Raw genomic sequence first — 12,695 nt, 5'->3', positions numbered from 1 at the left:
ATAGATTTTGATCTGTGCCTCCATTAGTGTAAACTCTCTCTGAGTCAACAGTTCTGCCAGTTTACACAACAAATTTACTACTTTGTTTTGTATTTGTTTCAGTTTTATTACCGGTTTTGTATTTTTTTTATTCAAATGATCAGCTTTACAATCTAGTCTAAAATTTTCAGTCTTAGCTGGTCCAATGGCAAAAAAAAAAATCTACAAAATAGTTCCAGATATTTCTTGATCTTGCTTCATCAATATTTCCCTCCCTTCCAACAGTCTGTCCAGAGGCCAGCTCTTCCAGTAAAAGGAAATAAAAGTTTGGGGACAATCAATGTATTTCTATCCATTCTTCTTCTAGCTTTCAGAGCTTGATGAGAGCTGGTGACATTAGAATAAACAGAAAATTACAGAATGAAATAATGAATTCATGGAGTTGGCAAAAAAACCCCAAAATGCAGGTTGTACATACTTGGCCTGTGATGGTCTCAGTTCCAGGTACATTTGAAATGCACTAGTGGGGCACTCCCATCGGTTGTTACTTCTAAAAGCTAACATAAAACAGCACCTTCTTCCCTTGGTGAAACATGGGAACTTTGGTTGTGGAAATGTAAAACAAGTAACTAAAAAAATCCAAACCTGAAAGCAAAATGAATACTTTTTGCAAATGGAACATACTTCTAGCTAGGTGAAACACTGGAGGCTTAGGCTTTCAGATGAGACACCACATGGAAATTACTAGTCAATACTTATCCCCTGAATTCTTTAAATGACAGGAGATTATTTATAGCTGTCTTTGAAACAAAATGTTCTTGGTCCATTGTGAACTTAGTGTATTGAAAATTTTCCTGGTTTTAAGATATTTAAAAGAAAAATAGAAGAGGGAAAATTATTCTGTTTTAACTTATAAAACAAATAGAAAATTAAAAAAACCCAAACAAACCAACGGTAATTTCTTGCTCCTTCATATGTAATGTCAAAGACACATCTTCAATTGAAATGAAGGAATAAAAAGAAACAGCTTGAGTAACAATCTAAAGTCTCCTTGTGGGTCATATGTCCATAATTGTGATGTTTATTGGAAATAGAGACAAGTTATTGTTTGTCTCTTGCTTATTCTTGTCATGCTCTTATATTCTCTCTTTTGTTTTTACAAATATTTTTGGTACTTTGAAACATTACTACCATTGTTATTTGTATGACCCACAGAACAAATTTTCACAACATCACCCTGCTCAGTTCATCATACTGGTCATACCATTTCCTTGTTCCTTTCTGCTATTCATATTCTACTTCCTAAATCCATGAGTAGCAGAATAACCACTGGAAAAACAAAACAAAGTGAAAACCAAAACCAAACCATGGACAGTTTGGCAAATTTCTTTCCCTGATTATAAAATCTTCCTCATCATTTCTCTGGGTGATTTTTTTCCCTCCCCCTCTTCTACCCCAATATATACTGTAGAACTGAAGGCATCAAGGTGTGGTTAAACCCTAAAAACCAGCAAGGAGCTACACTTTGTCTTTGAACTTCTCCATGTAGTTTCGTATCTCTTTGGAGTCCCCCAGGTCCATATCCTGGCACACCCACTTAATGTCATCGTCATTGCTACTTAGGATTGAGTTGACAGTAGGACAACCGTCATCAGGTGGGATAGTAGTGAATGTCGTGAATTTTACCCGCTTCCGTTTAGATGTCGGCGAATGTAAAGGTTCAGATTTCTGTTCTTTTCCAAGCTTGCCCCCTGAGTCAGCACACCTGTGAACCTGGCTCTGAATGTTCTTCTGAGCACTGCCATTGAGGAGCTGGTTGCTCTCCTCACAACCCGAGCCTCGGTCTATAATAGTTGTGTGCTCATCTTGCTGAGGTGATGCATCTGCTGTGTTCTCCAGCAGTTCTGCTTCATTCCCCAGCCAGACCCAGTCATGGGAATGGGTCATGGTGGCCTGTCCTTCCACCAGAACTTGCTTGTGACGGTACTTCAGTGCAAATGTTGCACAGTTTATTAGGAAGACTAGAATTGCCAGGCAGAAGACCCCTAGCAGAGCATACATCCCGATCTCCAAATCGCTAAGGCCCCTAGGTGTCTGCACCAGGTCATTTTCCTCCATGCCTGCATTGCCTTTTGGGAGGTCTACTTGAGCAGGGAAGTTGGTGAAGTCTATAGGAATGTTCTGCAGCTGGCTGTCATCCGAGAGTTTGCCACCATCCAACCTATTGTTTTTAATTACTTTATTTTTTATTACAGATTTTGCTGTGGTGCTGATTTTCCTGATGGTGCCTTCGTCTCGCTCTGCTGAAGAGATACTATAATATCGTCCATCCTGGCCATACCGTTCCTGATCTGACACTTTGTGCCGCCGGTCACTAGCATGGTTTTCAATCTCATCAGCATCATAATCTCCGCCTGTGTCGGAGTCTGCATCATTCTGGCCAAACTTGACCTTGATGTTGCCATTACCCACTGCCAGGACGCTTTTCCTCTTGGACTTTTGGCAGGCTTCAGAAATGATCATGTCCACCTTGATTAATGTGCCCTGACCTTCACCTTCTGCTGCCACAACTGGCCATTTTAAGGCAGAGTTCTGGTGGATTGAGACAACAGCTTCATCTAATGATACGGCAGAAAGGGAGAAGTCCTTAGGGTCATAAATGTCCAGCGGAGTAACAGAGCTGTCACTGAACTGAATCCAGGTGCTTACTACAGCTTCCTGAAAGGAGAGGGATATGGTTAAAGACAGGGTCTTAAATAAAACAGTTCAACCCGTTGCAGCTCATCAGTCTCTCAGCTCTGAACGGCAGCTGGAGGAAATGGAAGACAATGGCTCTGCACTGCATTTAAAGTAAACCAACCTTCAACTGACGGGGCAGAAAATTGGTCACATTTTTCACTAAAGGTTGCACTGTTATTCTTCCTGTAAATGTTTTGCAAAAGAACATATAAAATAATTGATATGAGATGTCCGTAACACCAAAGTAACCATTAAGAAGCTACAATTTACATGATTTATAAAGAAAGTCATTCTTGTCATACAAAAGCTGAAAGAGACAAACCAGAAAAATTACTAGAGGCACTTGACAGAACACTTATTTTCCTCATGTTCCTCATGCACAGGTGTCACAGGGAGCTGTCAAATTAAACAAGGCATAAATATCTCATTTAGGAATAAGGAGCTACCACAATATCTTGGAAATGGTTGGAGCAGAATATTCACCTGAAAGAAAAAGTCTCATGGAACAATTGCCATTTTGCTGGAGAAATGTTTGTTTTAAGTAAAACACACTTTATCCTTGAGATAATTATGAAGTCCACCGCATTTCTGTGTCAAGGAGAGGAGGATGGGGATTCTGGTATGATCTCTACAACAAAAATACAAATGGCCTGGATTTAATTGGATTGTCTTTGTTCTCTGCAGGTAGCACTGTTAGAAGTCATCATTAGAAGCAAACACAAAGCTAGAGGTCAGCTCTTTGCTATTTGAAATCCCATCCAGATGATATAGATATTTACTTCTCCACGTTTCAGTAGCTTTCTTTGCAGGAGATTTCTTTATTTTTTCATTTGCTCTATGTCTTGCCTGTTTAGCCAGCAGACATGCAGGCAAATTGCCGGAGTGCAACTTTACACAAAACCAAAGTTCTTTTCTTCCCAGACTTCAAACTGCAGATGGCCCTGATAACTTTACACTTGAGTACATCAGAACAACTGGGTTGAAAATCACCACTGGGGAAAAACCTTGCCACCCTGTTAACATCCAGTCATAATACAAATTTACAACCTAATACGGTTTTCAATTGGCTACAATTTGTTACGGTATGGTTATAAACAAAGGGAATTGCTACCCTTCTAGTTAGATTTAAAGCTTTCAATGGAAGCAGCAAGGGGCATTTAGCTGTGCAGAAGGCCAGACTATACTGAATATTTGATTACCAAAGGGCTATCAGCAAGTTCTTGAGGGACTGAAAGAAAAAAACAATAAAATTAAGTTGTGGCACAATAGGAAAGAAGGCAAAGTTCTTGGTGATTCAAATGCACTTCAAACAGCTGACACAGAGCCAGGGTAGCTCAGAAGCTGGGAAGGGTGAATGGTGTAAGGAAATTAAACCAGCTGATCTTTCATTACACAAACAACCCTGAAATGGCTGAACAGACAGAAACATAAAGCTGCAGGGCACAGCTTAAATTTATATCATAGAAATCTATAGTAGAGCAAACTCAGTCGTGGGAAAGTAAAGGATTTGTTTTTTTAATGGATATGTGTAGACAGAAAAAGATGCATCTCCTCCGGCAATTCAACACCCTGTTGCCTTCCTTCTCCCTAAAACAAGATGACAGCCTCATGTGGAGGTGTGTAAGGTGCACTCACTTTTCATCAACCTCTGGAAGGCAAAAACACCATCACTGCAAGCACATATCACAAGTCTTGACTGTGATGCTCTCTTTTGGAGAGCAGAATGAGAAAATAAGTGCAGAATTTTGTACAGTTAAAGGTTGGAAATTACAAAGCCTGTGCCTCCTCCCAGCTCCACTAAGGAATTCCATAGTTACACATCCCTGCAAAAGGACTGACATTACTAAATCCTTTGTGCATTCCTTAATAGCCAAACACAGCAGAGCTAGCACTGCAGAGCCCCAGATCTGACTATGGCCCTTACTATGGAAGCAGGTTTTATTGATGGTAGAACAACAGCTCTGAAGGATCTGGGGTCTCTGTCCAGACACTGGAAAGCAACACGTATGAGGAGCCATATATTCTTCTTTCCTGTCTTCTTCAAGATATCTTGACTGCTGTCTGCTTCAACAGCCCTCAGGCACCTTTCAGGTTAAGAGGTAGCCAGCACAGAAAAATTCAGCCCAAATGTCTAGAATTTGACAAAGTTGTAAGCAACTTTAAAACAACTTTTATTCTTTACACAATTTCTCCACTATTCTGCATTCCTGGTTTTATGAAGCAGAGACTGAGAAAAATGAAATGGTAGTCAGCTGAAAATTGCAGGCACATGTGATTTACTATAGATAACAGAGGTGTGCAATAGCTTAGCCATTACTTTCAACAAGCATTTATGGGTTTTTATTTCCAAGAGACCTTTTTTTCACAGGAAGAAGCAATTTTTTTCACAACACAACATTGTCACGCTTATACCACAGACTGTATTAATTAAAAAGGAAAGAAAGCAAATTACAGAAAGGGGGACAAAATCTCAAATCCTGCCAAAGTGTATTGTATCAGCCCAAATATTCTGTTTTGCAACAGATCATCTCCTCTCATTGACACTGTTAAAGGAAAGCTGAAGGCAGGGAAAGGAAGTGAATTTCCCACATTATTATAAATTCTGAAAAGCTAAACAGAAAAAAAGAAAGAAAAAAGAAATTATAAAGTACCATGTCCTTCAAAGAGCTGTTCCTGCAAATCTTATGTACTGCATCAATAAATCCCCTCTGAATCTCTGACAAGGCCCTCCAATTACTATCAGCAGATGAAGATGGATTGGAGCCTTCTTACCTGCAAAGTTGCTGCACCCCTAGCCTGATGCCCTCAACACTGAGGTGACAAATACTTGTCTTCATTAATTAACAAGCATAAAAAAAATAGTTTGAGGGATTATCTGGCTCTCCAGTCTTTCTTTCCTCCACTTTTCCTCTCTCTTTCACATACACATGCACACACACATGCACATACTCAGCTGCACTCCCAGATCAAATGAACCACAAGTACAGACTAGTGCCAGTGTCTCTCAGAGTATTTATATGGTGACTGTGATGATGTGAAGTGCATCAGATGATGTACATTAGACCATGTTAATGACAGCAAAATCCAGTCCAGAGGAGACGAAGAAGCTGCTTCCCACAACCACTGTTTATTATCAAATATCATGCTTTCCCTAAGCACATAAAAAACATTTGTTATCAAGACACGTTCTGCCTACATTTTCCCTTGTGCCTTTGCTGTTCTCTTCCTCCATTCCAGGTGTAACTACACACCAGATCAGCAAGTTGGCTGGTTCTTGATTTGCTACAGTTCCACCACCTTTTCTGGCCTTGAATTACATTGCTGTTTATCAGTCCAAAGATGCCACTTGATAAATCTTCTTGGATAAACTTGTATTTTGCTTTTTGTTAGTAGTTTTATCTCCCTTGTTATCTGCTTGTTATGTTTAGGTGGGTTAAAACAAAGGGGAAATTACCAGGGTACAGAAGTAACATGGCACTAATAGAAAACAACAGTCCCCAAGGAGCTCACTATTGCCTGACCTGGAATACTACAGACCCTGCCATATGAGTCACCACAAACACTATTGTTTGCTGCCTATGCCTGTTCCACCTGGATAAAACACAGGGGCTCACACTCCAAAAGGCAACCTGGATGCAGGAAGCAGAGCTGGTTTGGAAGCTCAGTGAAAAGCCCATCATACAGAGATCTAATGAATTCCACTGTGCTGGGACTTACTCAAGCTGTCTGTGAAAATTTGAGAGCCACAGTGATGATTATTTTGCCCTCTAAAGCATCATACAGCAAGTCTGCTTATCTTAGGATGTTCCACAGAGCCCATCTGTAGCATCACAGTCAGTGATTACAAAGTGTTCTTCAAAACCTCCTCAAAAAATCTGGGGTCAGCTTGATATCAGTGCACACTATCTTGTATTCTTCAAGCAAAAAACAGGGGAGCAAAGTGTATAGGACTGATGGCATTTTAGAGAATTCTGCTGCTTAGAAACACCAGTGTAAGGACTGATCAGTTTATTTGATTTTACTCCATGCCCAGAGTAAAGAGCCCTTTTAATGGTCTTCATTCACTAAAGAACAAATAAAAGTATTTGTGAATTAGCCCTCAGTTGCTGGGGTGGGCTGCAATAGTCCTGGAGTGAGGTAGGACACCAAAGGAAAGACACGGATGGCTGGATGGCTCTGCAGAAAACAAATACATCCCTCCCTCAAATAAAGGCCAGGGAATACTGTTCTCAGCAGCTTCTATTAGATCAGCTCTGATTGTTCTACCTGGAGACCTGAATGCTGAAATGGGTTTCCTTAGCAATTTTATCACATGAAATATCAAAGTATTACATGTGCATTTATTTTTAAGCTTGTGGCGTGTGTAGTAAAAATTGGGCTTGATCGGTATGATGTGGAAATGAAAGGCAGCCAAGACTCAGATCTTCATTCAAACCATGCACTCCCCTGGTGTGTATTTCTTTCTCTCCTTTTTGTCCAATCTGCTAACATGACATTCCTTTCCAGTGAGAATTTGCTTGCATTTGCAAGGGAAGAATTCAGATTCTTATCTATCAATACATCCTTTCTCCCCTTCCCAAGCTGCTTAATTCCTCTGTCATACTTGTGAGCCATTACATTGCTCTGTAATGGCTCACAAGATATATTTATATCAGCAAGATATAAATACAATTTAAGTGTGATTTACATTGCCAGAATGGGTTAATGGATCCACACCATAAAAATATTCCTAATATCTGTTACTTAACTTTGAGATGTCAGTGAACTCCCAGAACTAGTTTGCATGAAGGACCTAAGTTAAAACAGGACAGTATCATGTCGATTCAAAAGGCAGGGACATGCAAGCAATTCTAGCTTGTCACCCTGATTCAGGTGGCACTGAGAACCCTCATGTCCTACCAGGGTGAGAGCTGACATCTCAGAGGACACTCCCTGAGGTTACAGATGACCTCACAGGATTGGGTGTTGTCACTGATGTCAACAGGAGCTACACATGTGAAAGGGAAGAACTCGACCTTTAGAAAGCGCTAACATTGCTCTTTTTTTCCCTGAGAATGTCTGCAGTTTCCCAGTAGCACTGAGAGATATATTAATACACACAGTTATTTATTAAAGGCTTTTTTCTTTCTTTTCTTTTATCTACTCTCCCATTTCAGTTCATCAGACCACATGCAATATCCTACCGTGATGAGACAGCAACGATATGACTGTGAGTTTCCCTGCAGAGCCAGCTGAAATTTAAAAGTCCTCAAAGCTCACTCGGATCAGAAAACACTTAAACACTGCAGGTTTTATTTTATTTACATTTTGGAGAAGCTTTTAAGATAGCAGTGTTGATTTTAACAACCGTCAGCAAGCCAAATGGAACAGCTTTCCTACCTGAGCAGATGGCCACTAAAAATAGACTGCTCACAGCTACTGTTTCCAAATTTTCAGAAGCTATTTCTATTTTGATATTTAGAAGTTGGTCAATGTGCATTTATTTTTAGGCACCTAAATCACTGATCCACTTTTCACTGCCAATGAGCTCCCCACTGATTAAAAAAAAAAAAAAGAGTATGGGCTCAGCATCCCTCAAGGTCACCTCAGGTAATTAGTTCCTCAACTATTAGATAAATATATCTAACTTAAGACATCTAAGATAAAAAAATTCAGCTTGCCATCTTTAGTTTGCTAAGTATTTGGAAAAACTACCAACTTTTCAGGACTTGGTGTTTTGGCTGCTTTGTGCTACTAATGCAGACATGGTGTGGTCCTTATAACCAAGGAACTAATCTAGTCATTATATTCACTGAAAGAAAGTCACAGAAAAAATACTAAATTCATTTCTATGATATTGGAAGATCTATAATAGCACAATCTATATAATGCTTTATACCCTCCATTGTACTATACATATGTACTACTTAATCTGCTAGGGACAATATTGTGCCTGCCAGAGTACCAATTACCCAAGGACATTTGCTAATCTATGTTCACGCTTGGCTATTGAAGGTGCTAAAGTGGAGCCAAGGAAAACATTTGACTAAGAACACACTGATTGGTTTTTCCATATAATAACGCTGAGACACACACAATCATTCCTGAGAAAAGTTAAACTTAACTGTTATTTTGTTTTTCACTTGCATCAGTAAGGTTTGCATGAGTTACCTGAGCTTTTTTATAAACTTGTTTGAGAGGAAAAGACACAAACAGCGAAGGCCTTGCAACATTCAAGTATATGGTTGGCTCTGGGCTGTTCCTTTGAAAAAAACCTCTTTCAAAAGGGCTTGATTTTCAGAAAACACTCAGCACTTGCCTTCTGAAATTCCAGCTCAGTAAGGATCTCAGCTGATATACTCCAAATCATGAGTCTCTTCTTGCAAAATTTAGCCACAAGCATTCTTAAATTTGCATTAATTTTTCCAAGGGAAAATGACTTAAACGTTATATTCTTTATTCAAACTGCAATGAAAGGAAAAGATGGATGTGACTCAACAGGCCACTTCTATGCTAAGACTATTTCTTTTAATGTATTTTCTAGTGTGAAATCTATTCCCATTTTATTTTTCTGTTGATGTAAATGCAAAGTCCCTAAGGTCTCTTTTCAACAGCCCTTCCTTGGGCAAGCTCTGTCTATAGGCTGAGTAAGATTTAGGCCTAAGAACAAATGAGTGGCTTACAGTAAGGAGGGAAGTGAATTACATAGTATGTGGAATTAGCTCAGGCCTCCAGGACGAAGGCACTGCTAAAGTGCCCCAGTAACTAGGGACTGTGCTCAGGATCCACACTGACCCAGCATGACCAGGACCGCAAACACTCACAGTACTTGAGCAGGAACTGACCCTCACAGATTCCCCAAAGTGAGGAGCAATGCTCCCAGCAAAGCCTTCACCTGGGAGGCAGGCAGGACACTTCTCTCGCTGCTGGTGAAGAGGAGGTGGTAGGAAGACAAGCAGAGGCAATGGGAGTGGGCAGGCTCCAGACTGGAGGAGCTAGGGGAGAGGCAGAGACTGAAGAGGTATTCCACAAGAACACGCTGCTCTAAACCAATCTTTGATTCTGTGTTAGAAAGGAAACTGGGACAGAAGGCTCCATGCATAGCAGGAGTGGGAAAAACTGACTAATATGGGACTATGACTAAGCAACCACATTTCCTTGTTCCAGGTCCTGGTGTAGAGGTGGTTTTCCCCTGCCTTTGAATAGAATCTAGGTCCTGGGGTTTTTTGTTTTGTTTTGTTTTTCCCAGATGGCTCTGGAGAAGAAACAACAGATTTTAAACTCCTTTTGCTGAGAAAAAAAGTACTTAATTGTCTCCTGCCTCCTGTTTTACAGTTGGTATCTTCAGTGAGCACGATGCAGTAGTGCTATCTGTAGGCCCAGGAAGAGGACAGTAGGGACAGCAGCATCCCACGCTGCCCAGCAGTACCAGAAGCAGAAGGCACTGCTGAGATTGAGAGCTTGATATGCCCCGTCACTTCTGTATCAGAAATGTGCTACTCCAAGGAAACTGAAATTGTCTCACAAAAGAACATCAGCTTCAACAAAATATTTCACTAAAATTGTTCCATAACACAGATGCTGGGAAAAATAATTTCAAAGCAAACCACACATTTTTACTCCTCATATTATTTCATAACTTGGCAATTGTAGTGATATATAATGACATGTCACATCATATTGCCATACCATAATACAACAGGAGATGTCATGTTGTGCACTACTGAAATGCCCTGTCATAACATGCCATAACCTGATGTTGATAAATATCTTTGCATACTCAGGATAGATCATCTATAAATCTGATAAACTGACAATATATCTGTGCAACCTTTCTAGATTCACAAGCTCTTTTATCTGCAATCAAAGCCATGATTCTTCCAATGATGCTGCAGGACAAATGGTGCTCTGTCCTACATAACAGAATTGGGTTAGGCATGCTTTAGCTTTTACTTTTACAGTCTTTGTCTGAAGACAATATGTCAGACATGGTTTCTAAGCCCTGGAGAAGGGTATAAATGGGTTAATTACATAAGTTTCTTATGCTTACAGGATGCAGTAAATGGAACAGATGGGGAACGTGTCCTTCTAGTTTGGACATTTTCCTGTCACTAAGTTATAAAACAATCTAAATTATTTTTATGTTCCAGAAAATTAGGTAGCAATAATCATGAAAATACACCATAAAACTTGACTTGAGATCTCTCCCTATCTATGTGAGATGAAATACGGTTTCTGTGAGAGGAGTAACTGCGGAGAGTCAATTGCATGGTCCCCAGTCCTGCTCTTCATATCAACTGACTGAAAGAGCAATGGACATAAAAGTTGTTCCACTGCTACTGACCCTTGTTTTTAATCTGTTCCAGAGCAACTGTTTGCCTCGATCTGGAGGTATTCTCCAATCTTCTTTTCCATGTGGGTTGTGACCTGAAACATGCTGCTTGAAAGACTCCCTTTACAGAGATGGAAATTTGCTGGTTTAAATTAAGTAGGATGAGCACAGTGATACCCTAACGAACTGAATGACGAATCCCCCAAAATCCATCTAAAAAATAAAAGGAGAGAGGAGCTTGGCAGTCTGCCATGACTCCAGGAGGGAAAAGAAATGTATTTGGCTATCTTCTGCCTCTATTTTATAGCTCTTCAAAATACTAAATTGTGACACACTGAGCTCTGTGCTCTCTGGCATAGAAAACAAGGGCACGCTCATATAGCAAACAAGGATCACTGTCCAAAGACTGAGTTGTGAAAATAACAGATGTTGCATCATTTAAAGAAAGTGTATAAAAAAGGTAAATAACATAAACTTCAGTGTAGCCAGAACTTTTACTGCAGATTAAGTCTATATTGGAAGGGAAGAAACAAGAAGACAATTCCAGAGTACCTCTAGAGGAAAGCAATTGACATGGACGTGAATTACACTTATACTTTAAAGTCTAACTTCTAAACTTGTTACGAATGATCTGTACTTCACATTGATGAAACACTGCCCCATCCCAAAAGGTAACAACAGTAAAATGGAGTGTATACTACCTGCTTAGGAGTATGAAGCAGCTCTTGGGCAATGGTTGTAGCCACAATAGCCCGACTACTTGCTGCGCTTGGCTGAAGAAAGAGTGAAAGCCCAGCTACCAGCTGGACTCCAAGGTCTGTTATGGTCACTTTGTCATCTAGCACAGTCACCGTCTTCTCTGCCAGGATGGAGTCAGACAGAGGAGACAAAACCTTTGGAGAAACGTAAAAGAAACAACTTAGGAGAAGGCTGATCCATTAAAATAATCTTTCTTAAGGTCATCGTCCCTTCTTGTCCCCAAAGTTTATGCATAGAAACAAAATGGCATTCTGATTTCATTAGCAGAGTCAGAAAAACATTCAGTAAAGAGGTTATAGCTGAGAACATTGCAACCAATACTGAATGCTATGCTACCTCAGTTGTGTTATTTGCATTATTTCACTAGAGGAGTCGATTTAAAACTTTCTTCCCTGTTATTCTGTGTCACAGTATAGATGAGCTCATCAGATTTACTTCCCAACCCTTTCAAAGGGAGGTTAGCAACATCTAGGATTTGTCATTCACTTACTTGTCTAAAAATTCTCATTTCTCTTTTTCATTTCTTATGGAGCATCAAGGTAGTAGGATATATTTCCCTGTAATAAAACTAAGGGCCATACTGCTATCTTTAGGGAACTAAGGATAGCTAATTCATGCACATACTGTCTTCTCCACCTTCCCCATCTCGTATCTACAGCCTAGATTAGCTATATTCACTCCTTGTGCATTGGCTTTAGTAAGGATTCAGCTGGGGCTATACTGGGATATGGTGTGGTCACTTGTGCTTTTCAGGGTTATTAACCAGCTTGTACTTTTTTTTTTCCTGAATTAATGTTTAAATAAGTCAAAATAAACTTAGCACAACTTAAAGACCTCTGTCTCAAAAAGTCAAAATGGTGTCCATTAGCTGACAAGCAGTAACCTGTAGGAAGATTCCCCGAAATAT

At 39.9% G+C, this 12,695-nt stretch overlaps 1 protein-coding gene across 1 annotated transcript in view; it reads right to left on the bottom strand.

Annotated features, from left to right (window-relative positions):
• Positions 1-1,497: 1,497 nt before the first annotated feature.
• Positions 1,498-12,695, bottom strand: part of TMEM132C (transmembrane protein 132C) — a 145,071-nt gene continuing 133,873 nt past the window's right edge. Inside the window, exons 8-9 of the mRNA XM_010178251.2 lie at positions 11,731-11,922; positions 1,498-2,697 (exon numbers count right to left, since the gene is read on the bottom strand). Of these exons, the coding sequence (XP_010176553.2) occupies positions 1,498-2,697; positions 11,731-11,922 (1,392 nt within the window). The remainder of the gene's footprint in view (positions 2,698-11,730; positions 11,923-12,695) is intronic.

Source organism: Antrostomus carolinensis, unplaced genomic scaffold, assembly GCF_000700745.2.
Source record: "Antrostomus carolinensis isolate BGI_N321 unplaced genomic scaffold, ASM70074v2 scaffold11361, whole genome shotgun sequence".
Lineage (NCBI taxonomy): Eukaryota > Metazoa > Chordata > Aves > Caprimulgiformes > Caprimulgidae > Antrostomus > Antrostomus carolinensis.
The sequence above is the reverse complement of the archived record's forward strand: the minus strand, read 5'-3'. Positions and strand labels throughout refer to the sequence as shown.